This window comes from Aphis gossypii, chromosome 2 (genome assembly GCF_020184175.1).
Source record: "Aphis gossypii isolate Hap1 chromosome 2, ASM2018417v2, whole genome shotgun sequence".
Taxonomy (NCBI): domain Eukaryota; kingdom Metazoa; phylum Arthropoda; class Insecta; order Hemiptera; family Aphididae; genus Aphis; species Aphis gossypii.
In genome coordinates, this window is record NC_065531.1 from 19695902 (window position 1) to 19718454 (window position 22553).

The window sequence follows — 22553 nt, forward strand, 5'->3', positions numbered from 1 at the left end:
TTTCTTTCGCCCGCGCTAAACGATCATCAATTAGTATTTCCCATTAATTTCTGCCTACATGCCGTTTTGTCTCTTTTGAATGTTAGCCGAAGACGCTTGAGCGCCCATAACGTTTTTCTCGAAATTATACCTGCTGCAGTTTTAGTATAATAATATTGTATGTTCTATCGTCACATTTCTGATGATTGCAATTTGTAAAATTCTCATCGGTCACTGTCTGTATATTATATGATAGAAAAAAAATTACAATCTCGTTTTTTCTTAGGGCAATTAATCTCTTTTATGTTGATTTACAATCTATGACATTTTTAAAAGAAAAAAATATTAAGAAAATATAATTTTACATCAAATTCGTCTATCAAAAATGAATGAAATGTGATAACAACTGGCAAGACCGCGGTCTTCGAAAATATTCTAAGATCTTCTAAGACCGTGAACAAGACTATTCCTAATATTTACGCATCTATATTATGGTTATATCATATTATAAAGTATTAACAGGGATGGCCAACAAATCGATAGCCACTCTATTTCGTCTTTTCTTGAATTTTTGTCAGAAAACAAAATATAGTAATAAGTTTAAAATAATAATTTGTAATTAAATATATTATAAAAATACATGTTGTGTAAAACTTTATTACTTATTAACATTCTAAATAAGAAAAATAAAATAAAATACAACACACCTAAATAATTTATAATACACCTAAAAACAGAGATCGATCTTAAGTTTATTAAAGTTGGTCACCTCTGAGATACCATAGTATCATATTTTGACAGCTCAATTATTCATTTACTGTCATTAATACATTTAATGTCCTAAATAAATAGAATTTAAGATTATTCTTAATAGATTTCTCAAAATCAGTGGCGTAGCCAGCGGGTAGGCCTGGTAGGCCCGACCCTACCCACTTTTCTTCAAAAATAAATGTTTTATATCATGTTTTTTATTTAATAAAAATATTCATCGATAATCCTTATTACATCAAAATATTGGGCCTACCCAAGAAAAAATGTCTAGCTACGCCACTGCTCAAAATGTATTTTAATGACTCTTATTACTTAATAATATAAATCATTACGAATTATTGGCTAAATTATAATACAACTCAATATGACTTACTATTGTACATTTTTTTTTTTTTTGAACAATTTAATCACATACATTACATGGATGTAAAAAAAAAAATTGGAATTATCTGCATCAATCTAAAAATGAAGATAAGATAAAATATATTGTTGGTGTATACTTTAATTTAAAACTCATTGACGTCAATAAAAATGTGCTGATACACTTACAAAAATTGGTTTTCAATCACTTTACAGAATGTTTACACTGTACAATTATTTATTTCGGGGTTTTAAAGTCTATTTTGGCTATATTGTCGTATTGAAAAAAAAACAACAAGTAATAGACATATAAAAAATAGTTACTAGTATCCAACAATTAAAAGTATTGCTGACTATAAAAATAAAGCAAGTAATGTACAACAAAAAATATAATAATTAACACTAATATCACAAATATTATGATATTTTTTTTTACCATCTCATTTAATTATTAAACTTAGAAGCTTAATTCTGATATCTGTGTAACGACTCTGAGTAAATGTGAAAAATCATCAGCGTCAGAACTTTTTCGTAGCAATTCACCGTAGATAACTTTTAACTCATTAGTTTTATTGGCCAACCTATAATCAGTTCAAATACATTTATAATTATTAATATTACACATTTATCTATAGTAAAATAAATACTTTTTATTTAACTAATGTACACATTTTATACATTAACTGAATAGAAAAATCACTTAAGTCTATATCACACTTTATACATTTTTCTAATATTTAGTATATGTACATTTCAAATTAACTAGCTTAATGCCTAAATACTCTTATTGTAATAAGCTTTCGTTACATTTACACAATGACTTAATCAAGGATTAGGGGACCATGTTAAATACCACTGTCTTTATTTTATAGTTTTATCCTACAATTTTAAATAAACAATAACTATAACTGACATGTTAAATTCAAATTCAACAATAAATCATGGTATTTAAAAAACAATTCAGAGCAGAGATTATTTGATAGTCTTTATTATATAATTATATTGCTATAAGTAATATATTTTTTATTAGTAATATGATAAAAAAGTTGGGTCGACCTTAACTTGAACTAATTTTTGATGAAATCATTGCAAAGACGATTATATATTAATTATTATAATGTCATATAAACTAAACATAACATAATATTATTTTAAAATTTCATTATGCATAGAAAATAATAATATACTTAACAGGTAGCTAGCAAAAGTTTAAGTGATTAACATTTATTAAATTACCAACATAATTACTAAAAACTTGATAAGGAAATATGGCTATTCATTTAAATTAATTTTGTCAACATTTAAATTTAAAATGCACTAAAAATATATATCCTATCATTTTTAATAACTGTAAGAAGAACAGCTAGGAAAACCTTATTCAATTTTCAAGTCTTAAATATTAAAATAGAAAATTTTATGAATTTTAACAAATAATTTGAAAATGATAGGGGTTTTATTAAATGCTGTCAAATATTTAACTTAAAGCATTTATTAAATAAATAATGCATTTTTTATAATCTTAATTTTCTATAAGAACCACTTATGATGAGAAAACCGTGTAATAGATTTTCAAGTTATTAAAGAAAAAAAAAATTTTATTCCCCTTAAAAATCCAAAATCCTGAGTAAGCCACAGAATACATAAAATATACATTATAATTAATAATAGAGCACACTCACTTTGATGTTTTTGCCATAGCCAACTTAATCATGGACTTTAATATATGTTGTAATCTTTCTTCTAATAGTTTTAACAACTTCTTTTTTTTCTTTTCACTATCTTGGTCATCTTCACAAATCCGGTCTGTTTTTTCAAGACTATCATTATGATCATCTGAATATTTTTCTTTGCACTCGTCAATACTATTTTCTCCTAACATTTTTAATATAGAAATACATTTTCCCAAAGTTTGTGTTATGGACATGATAAATTTCACTTTCGATTGAGAATTTGTGGAACCTAAATGATAAAACCAATTCAAATTATTTCAAATTATTGTAAAATCAAGCACATTTACTTACTGTCAATTTGAAGCTCGTCTAAAGCAATGCTTTTGATGAGTATTTCAAGACACTCCAATGGACGATCCATTTTAAAAAACATTTCATATGCACGGTTATAATGAGATGTACACTGATGAAGGGTACTTTTAAACTTTGGAATGTCTACTTCCAAACATCTGATAAAAAAAAATTATTAACTTGAGTCACAAGGTGTGAATAAAAATCTAATACAAATTGAGAATTTATCATAAGAAATAAACAAGTAGTAAGTTAAAAATAATATAGGATTAGTGTTTTTAAGACATACAATAAATTACACTATTACAACTACAGTTATACTTAAATATTCCATTAATACCTTAAACGATGGTGATATAAAGAAGCCAGACGGTCATGAATATATGCTGCTCGAAATTCGTATAACAATTTTCTAGATGAATCATTTTCTAAATCACAATATTTTAAAGCTTTCAAAAGTAAACTGATAACTTCTTTCTCAGCTTCAGCTCTATCCTAAAGGTTGTATAATTTTTCTATGAGTCAAAACAAATTTTAAATTAAACTGATTACAATATACTTACACTGAATATAGATGGATCATCTTGAGATTGTATAGCCATATTGTAAATGGTTGTTGATAAGTCCCAACAAACCATGTCCCAGAGTTGTGGGTTGAAACGACGATTGCCCAACACTGCCAAACCTTTCGTGTAACTTTCTACAGCCTAAAATATTAGTAAATAAAAATTAAATTGTTTACAATATTTCTGGAATCAACTGAAATAATAAATTTCAATTTAAAAACAATAGCTAACCTTGTTGGTAAAATCTTCATCTTTTAAAAATTCTCCTAAGGAAACCATGTATTGTGATGAATAGTATGATACATGTCTATACAATCGGCCCATGTTTGAATACAATAATGCGAGATTAATTAGATCTTCGGTGCTTTCGAATTTATCTATTCCCTTGGACAAATAATGTTTGGATTGTTTTAGCAGCCATTGTAATCTTGTAGGAGTTAGCTCAATTTTATCTCTTAAAGCAGCTATAAAAATTATATAAAATTGTTATCAACACCAAATATCTTAGACTTAGGGAAAAGACTTACTTGCAATTTCGTCTATGTATCCTGATGTGATTTCATTGTAAACATTACCAATTCTTCTGTTTAGATTATTTTTGTTTTTTTCATTTGTTTCTAACTCCAAAGAACGTCCATAACAATTAGCTGCTGCATTCAACATACTTTCCTTTGACTCAAACAATGTTGGTATTAAATTAAAATCTATAACATTATAAATTAAATATTTTTAATTTTTAGCAAATATTTTGAGAAGAAAAAACTACCTTCTTGTGTACAATTGTCACATTCGCTTTGCAGTGCTTCTCTTATTTCAATATCATAATTTGAATCAGTTTTAAACTCATCTGTGTATTGTTGGGCTTTATCCCAGTTTTGAGCAATCAACAAACAGCAATCACCACAACGTCCTAATAAAAATCCAAATAGGTCGTTGATATTTGTATTAATAATACATAGCCGGCATTCAAATACAGATCGAAAGTGTTTCAATGCTACTCCATACCTGTATTAAAAATGAATGTTTAAAAATAAAATGTTGAATGTTTTTAAAATATTACAAATATTTTTTACAACTTACTTGTTACATGTAAACTCATGTTCAGCTAATGTAGCATAAGATAAACATGCTTTTTCATAGAGTAACACCCGTAAATGTTGTTTCCATGAATCACTGTCCTTAGCATCGGGTGGATTATGCCAAGTAGGCATAGTTTCAGCAATAGATTTACAGAGTAATGTGCTAGGACTAAAACCAAAGAAAACAAAAGAATGCAATGATTTAAAATGGATCAGTTTTTTTTTTTTAACATACATGTTTTTGGGCTAAATACAACTTTTTCCTGACCAATTTTTCATTACGGTTGTCATGAAAACCAAATATCTTGATATAATACCTAGGTTGCTCAGTATAGTCACTACTTTACCGGGCAAACTTATTTTTTCAATTTTTTTTCTTTTTGAAAAGAGATGTTTTAACGAGTTAAGAACAGTGGTGCTAAAATAAATTGGCGGAATCATTAGTTTTTAAGTTATGACGACTTATAATTATTACTGTATATCGTATATATGTTAAATACCTCAGTAATTACTTGATTTGGAGATTTTTTGCAATTATTTTTACTGTATTTAATGTTTTGAATTATAAAAGTAGTACCCTAAAATGTATTTTAACCTAATGCCTACTTGAGGTGACGTTACATAGCGAGTCGAGGAATATTTTCGATTTGTTTGGAACGGAGCGACGGCGCCAAGGAGCGTAGCGACGAGTGTCGAAACACGCGCAATCAAATTTTATGCATTTGAAAAAATAAGATAAGAGATAATATAGAGAAAATATCAAGTAGTACACCACATTGATGTACATTTTTTTTAACAAGTACTTACACATTTTTAGTTTCATTATCACTCTCGATTATTGTATTAGCTTTGTTACGTTTGCGATTTTTATTTTTAATGCCTTTGTTGACAATTTTTTCATCTTTCATTTGTTGATCTGTTTCAGAAACAGAATATGGCATAGGAATTGCATCAGAAGATGCTGCCATTTTAGGTTCATCTTCAAATTGTTTCTAAATTTAAAACATTTTTATATTAATTAAATAAAAATATATAAAATCAATTATTTTTTTCAGACCATATTATTTTCATCCGTACAATGTGGATTAAGATTCTTAAAATACTGTAAACAACTTAGACCACAACCAACATGATACAATGCTTTTTGACAACGTTCTTCTAATGTCTTTACTACAGGTTCTGATCGAGGAAACTTATGTTCTAAATTAATAAACAATAAATAAAAAATTTATAATTTTCATTGAATTTGGTAAAATTAATCATAATTACTTTTAGATTTATTTTTTTTCTTGTGTGACAAACATAAATCATGTACGCCAACAGAAAAAGTAGGTGAGTCGTCATCAGAACCAAATGATGAATCATCATCAGAATCAATATGAGATGTGAGAGAATCTTCACCAATATTAGTTAAATCGTCTAGTTTAGGCGATGTGGGATTGGTATTAACTGGGATATAAAGATCAGATAACATATAGTTTACAGATGTAACAATCTGTAGATCATAAAAGAGATTATGTATTATTAAAATTGTTATAAACTCTTTAAATTATTATTAATTACTTGAGGGTACTTTGTTTTGTTTAATAATTTCAAACAATTGTTAAGTAACATTTGGATAGTAATTGGGCTAGATGGTATTCCAACATCTGGGTTGTGTTTTAAATTTCGAGCAACACGATATAACAACATAGCGACAGGAACAGTGAATGGATTTTGACCTTCACATCGACCTTCGACTAGTGATTCTGAACATAATGATGTTAAATCATAAAGTTTTACTACATCGTCATTTTTTCCTATACAAAATAGATTTAATTAAGACTTGCACATAAAATACGGTCAACAGTCTTGTATTTAAAACTTTTAATTATTTTATACCTTTGAATAACCAGTATGTATGTCCAGCTTTAGTGGCATTTGACTTCAAAAATGATAATATATTTTGTGCAACATCTCTAATGACTTTAGGTGAAAATTTTGAGTCATTTAAATATGGCAAGTCTTCGGTTTTTACTAACTCATACTTTTGAACAATACCATTTAAATGATAACACATTACAACTTCAGGAACATTGCACATCAAATTATCTAACCAATAATCAATTCCTGTTAACACGCTAATGGGTTTTGACATATCTCTGAATAAAAAAGTTGAATATTAATATTATGTTTAATTGAATACATAACTATAGACTACAATTCAAATTAAACATTAAACCTCAATCTCAGACTAATGCAAGGATAAGTGCCACCACCAAAAATTGGCAAGTCGGTGCCAAGTAACATTCGCAGGTCTTCAAAATTCCATAAAACATTTTGGTTGAATACTCGATGAGTTTTAGGATCATCAGGGAATTCTTCTTCTGGTGTAGGTTCTGGTAAAGGAGGAGCTGACTGCAAATAATTTATAGTTTAATACACAAATAAATATAATATATTTATTATTTAACTAATAATCAAAAGTTTCAATAATACCTAATATTTACAGACCAATACTTTTATTTAAGAATCCTCATTATTTTGAAAATCTAATAATGTTTTTAAAAATATTTCTTTTTATGACTTCATGTAATATCATGCCACCAATGACTTTTCTGGTTTTAAAAATGGAACGTCAACTACAGATCAAATTTCTGTTCTGAGACAAGTAAAGGAGAAACATTACAAAGTCAACAAAAACCTATACTTGAAATTCATTGACTATAAACAGGCGTATGATATAAATAGAGAAAAGTTATAAAACACAATGATTAACTTTGAATCCCGAAAAAAAAAATATTAATATGGTAACTATGTAATTACAAACCAGAATATAAAGTGAGATATTTAGGAGAATTATTAGGCTTCAATCAGCTTTTAAAGCAAACTCAGGTTTGTGATAGAAAGATACCTTACCCTAATCTTATTTAATTTAGGGCTTAAAAAGGTGATAAGAGAACTAAATCAACTAAAATAATTGAACGATTAGAAAATAGGAAGTGAAGTTATCATAGCATTCATAAGTTATTAAAATCTAAATTGTACTATATCTAAACTTAGATCTGTAAAACTTGATATAAAACAAAAAACTAACAATATTTAAAAAAAAAGGTTCTGAAAAAAATATTTGGCTTAATGTACAATTTCATACTAGGAACATTTGTAAAAACGTTAAAATGAAATTTTGTACCAATGGTATGGAAAATTACTACATAATGTATATAAAAACCAAAATAATGGATTGATTCAATCATATTTGAAGAGTTAAAGGTCATAATTGTAAAGATACAAATGAAACAACCACAAATGAGATAGAAGGATGCTGTGAAAAAGGACATTCAGTCAGTAGAAGTGAATGTGTCTGTCAAAAATTCAACAAAAATAAGTGGAGAAGTTTACATATGGTACATATAGTACAGGTCTTTCACCGATCGTTATACTGAAGAAGAAGAATTTCATGTTGAAATAGTCACATTTTTTTAATTTTCTGAACAACAACAAATTTTTAAATTTAGTATTTTGAAGCAGAATTATTTTTAGAGTAATTTGTTACATAAAACTTAAAATTTGTATAAATAATTTATGAGTTATAAGAATTTAAAGTTTAGGTGATCAAAGTGATGATATATGGGGATATGCCTCAAACTGTTGATCTACTCCTCTACTCTCCATTACATATAGCTTAAATTTTGATTTTTATGTAACAAAATTGGTACTCTGAAAAATATTTAGCTTCAAAATATAAAATAAAAAATGTAAATTTTCATACAAAAAAGTAAAAATATTAAAAAATATAAAAAAATTAAGAATACGTTGTATTATTTTGACTATCAATTTATCATATAAAAAAAATATTTTGAAAAACATTAGTAGATTTTGAAATAATGAGTTTTTTTTATAATAGAATAACCTAATATAATAACAAGAGTAAGAAATACATACTAAAGAAGGTGGACTAGGTAACATTTTATTTGGTAATTGGTAGTCATTGTTGGAATTTGATGATTCAGCAATGCTATAATGTAAGAACTTTGAAATCAAACTTCTTTGTTGTATTACATCAAAAGTATTCACTTTATGAGTAATACATTTCTCCTATATTCAATAAAACAAATATGAAATGATTAATATTAATTTTACATTTATATATAAACTAAAAAAAAATTACTAGAAAGTATAGAAATTGAATATTAAAGCAGATATACAATAATTAAACACAATGTATCTTACTTTTCTATCAAATGATTCTAAAATATGACCATAGAAAAATTTTCTCAGCCATTCCCAGTCATCTACTGTTTGCACCATCAAATGTTTGTGAACATCAAATTCATCTAAAAGTAATGTATTTTCAATCCTATGGACCATCATGCTTACCTATAATACATTTAAACAGCGTAATTAAAATGAATGATTATTTATTCAAATAGTCTTATAATATTACATAACATTTCATAGTAGTGTAACAATCTCTTTAAGCATTAACTAAAAACACGCTTAATTAATACAAATTGGATTATAATTTATTCAAATTTAAGATGTTATTACTTATACAACAAACAAATTTCAGTTTTCAGAAGACAGCAGACTAAATTATAATGCAATGAAGTATTAATTCACCAAAACAGCATAACCATAATTTTTTTTATTGATTGAACCTAATAAAAGTATACTCTATTTATGCTTAGAAAAAACCCAGGAGGCCGATTTCTGCACATGTGTGTGGTATCATTCTATGTTTATATTATTGATGGTTGATTAAGTAAGAGTAAACATGCATACCACCAACAAAAACTATTTGCTTCTAAACCTGAATGAAGAATAGACATATTTTCACACTCAAATCATTATGCTATACAAAAATCAAAGTTTAAACACCAAATATTCATAAACAAATTCTTCAGTATATTAATTGTCAGGATTATGATTACACGTTCCCATTAGCATAGAAAACACTGTTGTGTCGAGTGTAGCAAATATCATGGCTCTGAATCTTACACAAAAAATTTTGAATTTCCTATGACATATCTCCAACGCGGAAAATGCTATATTACTAAATACGGTGGATGCACACATTTCAAAAAGTTACAATAATTAAAAAAACAACAACATAACACACCTTAAACACTGAAAAAATGATCAAAATGTTTTCACAAGTAAATTTATAGCACTTCTGAAAGAAGTCAAAAAACCATCCAGCGCTCATACACAAATATTACCCAACACCTCAAGCCTAACATTTAATATTTCTGAAAATGTTCTAACTTATTCAAACACAAATGACCTATCTTCACAATTTACTTTTTTCATATCCAAACTAAAAAATCTAATCACTCCTCTCATATGGTTTCTCTATAATAAATAAAAATAATACCATTCAAACATTACATTAGACAATTAAGAGTTCAGGATTATTGCACCAAAAATCTTTCAATATATACAATTCAAATTAGCAAAAAAATGGGCAGAAAAAAACAATATATAATAAATAGAATCTCATATATATATGAGATTCAATATTTTAGTATTATACATTTAATTGTTAAAATATTATTGAAATTTATTACCATTATTATTTTTATGTAATGTATAAAAATGTAAAATGTATGTAAAATGTAATGTTTAGGTTGTTGTATTTTTATTGTATTCTTATATTTTGTAAAGGGCTAGGTATTGCCTGTTGATCGTACAATACATAAATATTTCCTAATATATATTAAATAAAAATGGTAGAATTTGTCCCAAAAATACATAGTCAACATTTGTACATAATTTCCTCCAACAACATAAGAAATATACAACTTACATAGAATACCTAAAAAATGTTTAAAATAAAAACATGCAAATGAAAGAACCTATAAACACAGATCAATATTATTATGAATTAAGTAACAATATTATGTATGACTATAGTCTTTGCCAATACTTTTAAGTTGTATTATTTTTGTTATGAATTAATAATATATGCATAAAATATACTTGCATGCTCACTTATAAATATCTAGTCGCTGTAGTTATAAATTATGACATGGTTAATTGTAACATTGTATTAATTATCAGAACTTAATAAGACAACAATAGTTTATTATTAAATTATCTAACATAATAATTATTAAATTTAAAAAAATTACAGATTTGTTACTGTAGGGTATTTTTAATAGTCGTTTGATATTTTCAGCATCTGACACAACATCAACTTCACCAATGCAGTCTGGAAACATGTGAGCCATTTGAAAACTAAAAAAACATAAAATTAATGCAATAAATAGCTAAATAATATTTTTTTTAAAAATCTTATTCTTACCTAGAAAATCCATCTGAATGAGATAACATGTGTTTTAAGCCATATGATTCTGCCGCACTGCTCAACCAATTTGATGGTGGTAAATTTAGATCAGTATTACATTGGAGATGAGCAAAATTAGGTGGTCGTAGAACGGAAGAATATTTGACAACAGCTTTTGATTTAATTGTATCAAATTCAGTTTTTGATATTTGAAGGGAATTAATTTTATTGTTTTGATTATCCTAAAATAAATTAACAACATTCAATAATAATTTAAAAAAAATTATTAGTGGGGCTAAGGATTTCATAAAAGTATTTGACTATTTGAGTAATTATTTCATAGAAAATAAATGCATCTATTTTGTAGCATTTATTTATTTATTTATTTATTTAAATGTTTGATTAAATTACTGGGCTTCACTGAGAGTTAAGACAAACTCCTATAAATATAATCTAAATCATTCATAAAACTATTCATTTCAAATAAATGTGTATTATTCATTATATTGTCTAGATAAAGTGCTTCCATAAAATTTGAAAATGTTGGTACATCCGACTATACTAGTAAGTATCCCTTAAAAAACCGATATATGGTGTCTTCTTAGTTTTTAGGGTCGAAAATTAAAAAAATAAATAAATATTCAAAGCCCAAGAGATACCTTTATACAAACATACAAACGTAGAACAGATTATTATAATAGTGTGACCATGTAAAGATAATGAGTTAATCATCTAGAACAAGTTATGTCACACTATAGGCTGGATTGCCTGGATTTTGTCTTAAAGATAAATTATAAGTTATAATCGTTATAAATGGACCAAAAACATAATTATATCAATTATTTTGAATTGATGTCTTACCATGACTGTTGAACTTCTCAGACAATTTGTTGTTCAAATTATAACACGCCTCTTAACAGATAAAAACATCAAATTGTATCGACCATAAGACGCCCAATTTTAACAAATTTTTAGTATTTCACACCAGACACCGAAACAATAACCGCACACAAAGCACTAAAACATGAACAACACCGTTTAAATCGTTGGAAGTACGATAGAACGATATCACCTCGATTGACGACTCGAAAGTATAACCAATACGCTAGTACGATTAAAGATAGAAGAATAGAAAATAAATATTAGATCTCATAAATCTTTCAACTGTAGTTACGAATTAATAGTACTCGTTTAGTTTTGTCAGTGATATCACGGCATAGAAATAGTTTATAAATATAATTTAGAACGTATAATATATCAGAATAACCCGAGGACTGGGCAGTGTTGGACCAAGAAATTGAGGAAACAGAATAGGAGATCAGTAGATACATCAAAATCATTAAAAGTCATAATATTTGCATCTATAATAATAGGTATAATATATTGTATAAATAATAAATTAATAATTAATAATATTAAAACAATAATGGATTTTGGATCTTGGCATGATAATGGAAAACGACTGATAGCGGCGACATCCATGTCCTAACCACGATTTAAGATTAACGTGTTCCCGGTTCCGAAATGATGGTATATTTTGGTAACTACAGAATACAATCTTGTAAAAACCATAATAAAATTCTTATATATTTAGCACCATCTAGTGGAGTTAATATAATATATCGAAACTATGGTACATTTGAACATAACAAAAACATAATTGGTATGTATTTCTTTTTTTATAATAGGTAATTAATAATTAAACATTAATACTTAGAGTGAGATTTTTTTTTTAACCCGCAGGGCATAATTTTTTTAAATAGAATATTGTAAAAAAATCTCTCGCTCGATTGTAATACGGGATACTGGATAAAAATTTAGAAAACGAATAAAAATTGTGGCGTATGGGTCCCGCTAATAATTAAAGCGGGACAAGTATAATAAAAATCAGGAATGTCCTGCCAAATTGGGACGTATCCCAATCAATAGGTATAAATTGTTTACCTATTTTTAATTTGTTTATATTTTTCAAAAATGAAGATTTTTATAGTAACATGTTTTAGTTATCTACAAAGATCTAAGTAGATAGTAGATACTAATTCAAAAGTTTTAAGTTTATTTTCATTTACATTAGTCAGTCGTAAGTGGGTAATGACACAACAAGTATATACACATTATCCTTCATTTTTAGAGAATGGTCAATGGGGATTAACGTAGCGTCGTGTCATCATTATTCATTACAGTTCGACGCATATTTCAGCAGAGGAGATAATTCTGAAAGATTTCCACAATTCGGGGTCCTTCCTCTAGTGTTCATTGAATATTACTCTCTCACTAATCAACAGATATATAAGCCCTCTAACCAGTTTATAAAAACTTGTTATACAATTGAGGTTAGTTACAATACAAAAATAATATGATAACAATACTGTCACAGATTATATAAAAATATTTTTTAGAACAGTTTATCTAAAATTACAATTTATTACACCTGACACCTGAAACAAATGTAATGCTGCTATTATTAGTCGATTGTCATCACAGATATATAAAAATGTTTATTATATATATTTATGATTGTCATTAATACTCTTAATTTGTTTTTTATCATAAAAATTAAATCGAATTATGTCAATTATGATTTGAAACAGAATAATTATCTTAAAAATTTTGTAAACAAGATAAAAAGCATACACATTTTAAAAATAAATGTAATGCTTAGTTAAAAAAAAATGTTATTTATTATAATATTGTAACAGAACAGAAAAAAAAGATATTTTGTGTTTGTGGCTGTTAAACAAAATAATTATTTAAAACTCAAGAAAAATAAATTATTTTTCAGATACATATAAGGTACAAAATTAATTTAAATAATGTTGGGATCTTTGATCAACGAGACAATGACACATACAATTCACATAATTTGTACATTGAGACTAATTAAATAGTTTTGAATTTGTGCACGCCGCTCTTCAGTAATTCCTTGACTCATTAGTATAGATACTCGTCCAGGTAATTGGTTCATGAGTTTGGTTAATGATTGACCTAGGAAAACTTTTGCTTCGATTCCTAAAATATGCAATATATTAATGAAGTTAATTATCATAATATATTAATTGTTACATACCTTCTAAAGGATCATATTCAGTTTCACTTGCAAAAGCAAGTTGAGAGTAACCAGCTTCATAAGAGTTATCATTGTCATCTTGTAATAATTTGTCTTCTGAATAAACAGTTTCATCTTCTGGAAGTTCAAACAAGCAAACAACAGATTGAAGAAGGAGAGCCCTGTAACATTGTTTTTAGTTATTTTAATTATTACTTAAATAATAATATACAGTCAAATCACTTAAAGAAAGGGAAATGATATATTTCTTAAACATTCCCTTGTTTCAAATTGACTACATACTGAAGTCATCAATTGACGTCATGAGGATCATTCAACGAGTTAGATGCCATTTGGCACCCAATATTTATTCAAAGTAAATAGTTTATAATTCCCTACATGTTGCTGAATGTTATTTTATTATTATTTAACGTCATTAAACTCATATTTTAAAATAAATATTTATACACTATTTGACCGTATGGACATAAAAGAGCAATTTTTTTTGTTAGAAAAAGAATAAACACACTGGGTGACAACTGCAAAAAGACATACACAGTCAACGTGTAAATCAGAAGTTGTTAATACCAGTTCATTAAATGTTAATCAGTAGTTATTAACAACAGTCAATAAAAAAAATATATATATATTTCCTTAGCTTATATCCTAATTGAAAAATATATTATTTTAATAGACAACATAAAACAAAATCTTCTAATTTAAGAAGTTTAGATACTACTGGATACACTACTAAAATAACATACTTATTTTATCTATTTTGTAAATGAATTTAAAAAAAAAACATACCAAAATTGTGCATAAGGTCCATCAATTAACTTTTGAGTGTCTGTAAGTACCTTTATGATGCCAACTGCAGTAATCTTTTTATTAATATTTCCAGTTACTTTTTGAACATCTGGTAACATAATTTTCTCCAAAAGCATACCAAACATACTAAAATATAATAAGGTTTATTTTTCATGATTATTATTAATGATGTTTACAAAAAATACCAACCCATTTTGAATTGAATCTATGAGATCCACCATAAATGTTGCACCATATTTGATAACACAGAAGAATATAAACACAATAAGTTCACGTATAAATTTAGTTGTTTTAGATGAAGTTAGTCGTTGAAATAAGAGAACAAATATATTTTTCATCTGAGATTGTAATACTTCCCTGAAATTAATTAAGTTTATAATTAAATGGAATTTATAAATAGTGATGTATTAACTAACATAGGACAATGCTCTATTATTGTTTTCAGTAATCTGAATCCTTCTTGATCCTGTGATTTTGATGCAATAAGTTTTTGAAACACGCCTAAAAGTCCGTTCTAAATTTTTTTTATAAATTAATAACTTTCTAAAGACAAAATTTTAAACACTTACAATATTCAGAGATTTTTCAAAGTTTTCTGGAGCAGTCTTACGCACATATGATCTTAAGAGTCTAACTAATGGATGAATATTACTGGTTTTCTCCCACAGCACTGGTGTTAATAAAAATGGATATAATATTGTATAGGTGTCACCCACATTACCGGGACTGTGGAATTCAAGTAGTTGAGCCAACAATTGGAACGTATATGGCATAAATTCTATAATTTTTTTATAAAACCAATGTTAGGGTATACAATAAAACAACGAAACTTGCAAATCATACCTAAAATATCTTGCTGCAAAATAATTTGAAATATAGGAAACAATACTCCTTCAAATGAACCAACTCCTTCAGGTGTTACAGTACAAACTAGTCTAGAATAAAACAAACAAAATAGTACACAATGTAGTTCTATATACATATAAATAAAAGTGTTAATTTATAAATGCTGAAATTTAATTTGGAATTAAACTTACTTTACACAAAATGAAATAGTTTCAAAAAGAAAATGATTAAATTCTGGCTGACTAGGATTACGAGCAACAATAGTAAGTTTGTCAGTCAGGACAGGTAAGAGTTCAGCCAAAAGGGGAATTATTTGTTGTTTCAGTGTTAAAAATGTTCTCATTATAGCTATAAATATATAAAAAAATATATAAATTGCACATCATAATTAACAAATAAAAACAAATAATAATAAAAAAAAAAAAAATGGATTAATTTTACCTTTCATAGTGTGGCTATTTTCTTCTGAACCGGGTTTAGTTAAAATTCCAAAGAGGGATTTAATTAATTGTTCTGCAAATGGAGATAATGTTGCTGCATCAACCCTAAACATCATATAAACATAACAATTGATTTTTATATACTAAACCATGAATTAATTTTTATTTAATAATTAAAATAAGTTATATAATAAATGAAGAATATACTAACACTGGAGTTTTAGAGTCAGGTTGTTTTAAAAGTAAAATTTTATCAATAGCAGCTGCAGCATAAATCCTAACAACTACACTCTCAGCTTCTAAAAGCTTTGTAAGTGCTGGTAACGTGCTAACAATGACTTGAGGAGGTAATACACTACGGAACGTCACTATATATTTAATTGCATCAGCTTTCATAACAGGCATTCCATTAACTAAATTTATTAAACATGAATACAATTATTAATATACTTGAAAATAATTGAATAATTTGTGTAAATATTTAAACATATTAAGGAACTATGTACTCACTATTTGGTTTTGCTAGTTCTGGTAGTACATGCATAGTGGTAAATTCTTCTAAATTAACAAGTTCGCTAATTTTAGTAGTACCATGACGTTGAGTACTTCCTCTTGATGCTAGTGTTGTTACCAAAAATAATGCAGCATCTTTACTACGCCAATTTTGTTCATTAGCTGCATATTGATCTAACATAGACTGAAATAAAAAACAAAAACGTTAGTTTATATTAATAATAAATATATAATATATAAGTGTGTATTTTATAAATTAAATAGTACCAAGTAAACTTACTTTCACGTATAAACCAAATGAAGACATAGTAACTTGTTCAAACTCTTTTGAAAGTGCTTTAACTAAGTCACATGCTGCTCTTCTTCTTGTATCCACATCAGAACCTTCAATGTCTCTACGAATATATTCTTCTGGGTTGTCCTCAAATAATTCTTCGTCTGATGCTAAAGTAAAATCATAGACTAATTAATAAAATATAGATACAACTGAATACATTTAATAATGAAAGCAGTCATTATTTCTAATATCTTTATTTATTTAATAATAAAAAATGAATATGAAAGTTTTAGCATACCTTTAAATTGCATATTAGGAATAGCAACTTTTTCACAAATAGCAGAAAAAACTGATGGATCATCAAAGAGGTCACGATACTGTGGTTTGATAACAGTTGTTGACAAAAATTGTAGGGCATTTATAACAAGCTAAATAAATTATAACATTTTTAATAATAAATATCCATAACTTAGAGTTGAATATTAATAAAAATTATATGATAAATATTTACTGTATCATATTTTGGTTGAGATCCAGTCTTGATCAATAATTTCCAAATAATTGTAACTAATGATCGCATATAAGATGAAAATTCTTCTTCATATTTTTGGGCATATAACGAAATATTTTCACAAATTTGTGATTGAATTTGATGCAATACACCAGTCTCATCATCACTCTTTAAAAACAAACAGGTATACAATAGTTATTAAAATTTTTTATGGTAAAAATTACCTCAGTTTCCAATTCTTTAATTTCTAATTCTAACAATTTCTGGAAATTGCTAATCCAAATTTGCATATTATCTTCAAAAAATTCTGGAAGATCCTATTGAATATTAAAATAATTAACAATTTTTTATTTATTAGTAAACGAGAATTTCAATGTTTATTTACTTGATAGTTTAATGAAAAAAATATCTTAGTCAGTACAAGTATTACATTATAAACTTTAGGATCCTTTGAAACTTCACATAAATTCATAGTAAGCTGAAAATAAATTTCTCTTAGTAACTTATAAGAGCACGTTTTGTTTTATACATTAAAAAAATAACTTTAATTTAGAGAATTTTACAAACTTACAACAAATAATTCAGTTAGAGGTTTAGCTAAAGTATCTAAGACAAATTTTATTTCGGTCCAAAGTTTTTGAGACTTAAGCTCATATCTATATTTTCTAAACAAAGAATGAGCAGTTTCTAAAGCTCCATTAATAGGTGTTAGATCACCTGTTGGTGCATCTATAACATATTACAATAATACATTTTATAATAAAGATAATAATCATAGCATATAAAAATAGTGAATTCTCATACTAGCAAATACAGCAAAGTTTTCAATAATTGTTGTCAATAAATTTGGCCATTGGTCTGGAAAATCATATTTGCTATCAGTGAAATAGCATCACTTAATTGCTTTTGAACAGCATCTGGAGCACTCAACATAACAGTCACAATCTGTTCTTTAATTAATACACGATCTTCTTGGTGTATTTTGTTTTGAAGAGTGTCTTCATCCTAAAACACATTATATTTTAAATAAATAAAAGTAAATAAGTACTACATATCATTTATCAGTTATTTTATCAAAATAAATTAAATTGTACTATTATTTATATAATTTTAATTATTTAATTATTTTACTTATTGAACAAGTAAAGGTATTATCAATAGATCAAATTGACCAACAAATAACCACATTTTACTTATTTTGAAAATGATCAAAACATCAACAATGCATTTAAACTTATATCAACTGTTAACTGTGGGGTAAAATTTATTACAGCTTATTACTAATTTATATCTAGATTTGGAAAGACAATAATAATTTGTCTATAAGGGTTTTAAGAACTATAATCGATGAATTTAAATATTTATAATTCTATAATGTTCAATAGAAATAATGAGGCAATACTAAAAGCAGATATACAATATAGTATGTGAAATTAACTATTGGAAATTTATTAAAAAATTGAAAATAAAATGATAATTTTTGTAATTTTTAACATTTTAATAACTAAAATTCTTAATTAATGTACTTACAATAGGCCAATTTCGTTTTATATAGTTCTTAAATGTAACTGCTCCAATTTTTTTAACCAAATCAACATTTACATCATTTGGTGCGCTGATAATGTGGAGTAATAATAATGGATAATTTTTATTACATTCAATTGAAAGTAAGAAGTTTTCAGCTACAAAATAAACATAATAGATTATTGACTTTAATGAGATAATATGTTACATATATTATAATTAAATACTGTTTATTATTCTTACCTTGTTTGCGTTCATTAGGATCAGGACTTAAGGTGGCTTGGAGGCATTTCACCAAATTATTAATATTATTAGTTGAAATTTCCATCTATGGAAAAAATATAAATATTTATTTAACAATACACATTAAACAGTAATTATGTATAAATAATCTCAAACTAACCGTAGAAAACGTTTAAATAAGTGAAGAAATAAAATGTACCTGGATATATATTAACTATAATACCTATACTTGTTAGTAGTTTACAAGAAAAATTTAGCAAAAGAAAATATGTAGGTGTTTCAATAATATATTAAGAGAAATACTGAAAATAAATGTTAATGGGTATAATAATTAATATAATGCTAAAAACAATAATATCACGTTACAATGTTACCTAACCGTCCCTTGAGTTCCTTCGAAAATAACGAAATTCCGGCTAGGCGGCTAAGGAATAACCAAACAAAACATTATCAATTTTATTAACTAAATCAGTTTATCAATCAGGTTTACCACACTAATTATTTTCAAATACAGAGTACTTGCCAAATCCTACAATATTATTATTCAAATAATAGAATTTAGTCAGTGCTATTTTAGTATTATAATACTAAAGACACAAAGAATAGATTAAGTTTATTCTTTGAATAATTACTTTTTAAGCAGCTATTACAACATCCAATGCATCAACATTCACCTCACTTCAGAACAAGCAAGACAAACCAGTGGCAAAATATGTAATATGTGTTATGTGAATAATTATTAATTAATATTAAAATATTTATACCAGTGTAAAATAAATCAGGGAAAACCCCATAATTTATGTTATTTTAGTTAGTTATTTATAAATTAAATTACTTTATTCTTTTATCATTGATTTGTAAGTTGTAACATGTTTTTAAATAGACAACTGAATTAATTTACATTTATAGATGATGATCGTGATAATTGTCATGACAGTGGCGCCAATCTGTTTTTTTAAATCACAAGGTTAAAATAATTACTATAGTTTATTGGTATTTAATTTTTATCACTATAAAAAAAATTATAACATATGTTACCATAATGCTATATATTTTTAACTTTTAAGTATACAAATTATTTGAAACTAAGATATTAATATTTATCATATAATAAAAACATTAGAAATGTAGACATGACAATTTTTAGTCCCAATTTCTAAGCATGTCTCACTTACACGAAACACCATGACTAAATAGACTATAAATATTAAATAATAATTATAAATAGATCTATTTAGTCATGCGAAACACCAACAAAATTCTAATTTTTTGGGGCATTCGTACACCACTCGGTAGACGAATTTGGCTGAAATTCGTACTTAAATAGCTGGAAAAAAAATTGATAGAAAAATGTTCAAAAAATCAAGACTATTGATGAGTATTGAAGAATTAGGAAAATTTTATGTTCAGATGTTCAGATGTTAAAATATATCTATCCAAATCTATTCTGTTATGAATTATGATATCCTGTATTCCTTTCACCTAGAAGAAAATCATATGTTTTCTTATCGTTGTAAACATAATAATTATATGCTATTGTATTTTAAATAATACGAGAAGTAGGTACCTCCTATCGTTCTATGATAACGTTGATAAGAATGAAAAATTTTCAGATTTCTGAATAGGAATTTCAGAATATTCAATAGGTATTGAATCTATTGGTGTTTTCACAATTGGTTAGTTATATTCGTATATAATATATTGAGGGAATTACATTTTACCTTACCATGTCTTATATACCGTATGAGATAATTACTCATAAAAGACAAGTATGTTCACTTTATAAAAAAGCATGCAGGACCATCGAGGATTGGTATCATTACAGGTAAAACACTTAATTATCAGGATCAAGTAGTATAATACTAACTAGGCAACAACAATATTAATAATTTTTATTAATTCTACAATTTATAAGTATAAAATAAATATCATTATTACTTTTAAAAATATTACATTATAATACAAACAAAATTATTGAAAAAAATATAAATAATTCTTGTGTTTAGTTTTAATATATATAAAATTTATTTAATATGTGACTTAGGATTATTTTAACTTTATTTGAGTGTGTAAAAAATGTCAGTATAAAATATTGTACTTTATGGATTTGAATTGTATAAATAATTTTATTTAATTGTAAAGGTCATTGCTGAAGTTGACATTCAAATTATTAAATTAATACGAAGTGTGGTTATAAGTTTATAACAGTTAGGATGTATTATTCTCAAAAAAAATGTTAATAAGTAGCCATAATATATTATTAATTATTTAATTTTTTACTTCGTTTCATGTAGACCATTGATGCGAATTAATATTGTCCGCCTAAGAAAACGTTTTGATGATAACAAGAATATAATAGATGTGCCAACTGCACAAGAATTGCTGAAAAAGGGTCAACATGAGCTATGGTCTAATCAACATTATTATCCTCATCAATGTAAGTAAAAATACATTGCTACATAAAAGTTGACAAAAAACTGTAACAATTACATTTTTTTACTTTATTTCTATTATCTTAGATATACAAGTTTTCTTTATTGCTGATAGGGATATAATTTGTGTTGTTAAATTAATAAGGTGAAGTGTTTTTAAGGATAACTAATATGACTACTAAATTTCAAGGGGGGCCTTGTATATGAAGAAATATGAATATTTAATTGGTATTTGTTATTTAGGTACAAGTGAAGTATATTAGTAACTACTTTATATCAATAGAAATTCTTATTAGTTTTAATTTAATCATTCTGTAAGATAGACATGGTATTTAGTTGCTTGTTATGATTTCATGAAAATGTATTAAGCATTAAATGCCGTAGCCAACAATTGAGTCTTTAAAAAATAATTATAAATATTTTTATAAAAAAATCAAATTTAAATTATTTAGATTTTTTTCTTTTCTTTGTACTATGCTATACTAATATTATTAGTATACGTAATATTTTATGTATTTCTTTTTTAGTTCCATCTTCACCTGGTGGAACAGCATTTGACCGAGATTGTTTCCCTCCCGATTGGGTTTTGGATTCTTGGCATCCATTAGAAAAAGCACAGTATCCAAAGTACTTTGCCAAAAGAGAAGAACGCAAAAAAGAGTACATAGCATTATGGGAAAAACGCTGGGGAAAGCCATTCATTCCACATGACGAACATTAAATGGATTTTCTTTCTGTGGATTGTAGTGGATTATTGATTGTTGCTAATTAGCGATTGTTATCATAAAATAATATGATGTATCATGTATGTAAAATAAATGATGAATAAATTTAGATTTCTGAATTAAA

The 22553-nt window shown here is 26.2% G+C and overlaps 3 protein-coding genes across 3 annotated transcripts; 1 reads left to right on the forward strand and 2 right to left on the reverse strand.

The window, feature by feature from the left end:
• Window positions 1-1132: 1132 nt before the first annotated feature.
• On the reverse strand, window positions 1133-12495 carry LOC114129587 (erythroid differentiation-related factor 1). The gene is made up of 20 exons (XM_027994380.2): window positions 11906-12495; window positions 11063-11286; window positions 10890-10995; window positions 8989-9135; window positions 8701-8853; window positions 6998-7173; window positions 6658-6917; window positions 6340-6575; window positions 6046-6271; window positions 5834-5976; window positions 5584-5768; window positions 4778-4945; window positions 4464-4702; window positions 4225-4401; window positions 3929-4161; window positions 3695-3838; window positions 3472-3626; window positions 3132-3289; window positions 2790-3069; window positions 1133-1691 (listed from the first exon to the last, which is right to left on the reverse strand). The coding sequence occupies exons 1-20, from the start codon at window positions 11906-11908 to the stop codon at window positions 1568-1570; spliced, it is 3537 nt and encodes a 1178-aa protein (XP_027850181.2). The 5' UTR covers window positions 11909-12495; the 3' UTR covers window positions 1133-1567.
• A 1211-nt stretch (window positions 12496-13706) lies between these two features.
• Window positions 13707-19923, reverse strand: LOC114129563 (exportin-2). The gene is given in 22 exon segments (XM_050201630.1): window positions 13707-14053; window positions 14112-14272; window positions 14898-15044; window positions 15108-15275; window positions 15335-15432; window positions 15488-15696; window positions 15762-15853; window positions 15956-16112; window positions 16206-16309; window positions 16416-16617; window positions 16715-16901; window positions 16998-17161; window positions 17293-17422; window positions 17506-17673; window positions 17730-17822; window positions 17891-17983; window positions 18077-18234; window positions 18310-18381; window positions 18384-18510; window positions 19036-19187; window positions 19273-19357; window positions 19905-19923. Coding segments are annotated over 21 exon segments (2922 nt in total). The 5' UTR covers window positions 19905-19923; the 3' UTR covers window positions 13707-13898.
• Window positions 19924-20864: 941 nt separating this feature from the next.
• Window positions 20865-22553, forward strand: LOC114129593 (NADH dehydrogenase [ubiquinone] 1 beta subcomplex subunit 9). The gene is made up of 3 exons (XM_027994387.2): window positions 20865-21097; window positions 21567-21709; window positions 22232-22553. Exons 1-3 carry the CDS (start codon window positions 21000-21002, stop codon window positions 22423-22425), a joined length of 435 nt encoding a protein of 144 aa, XP_027850188.1. The 5' UTR covers window positions 20865-20999; the 3' UTR covers window positions 22426-22553.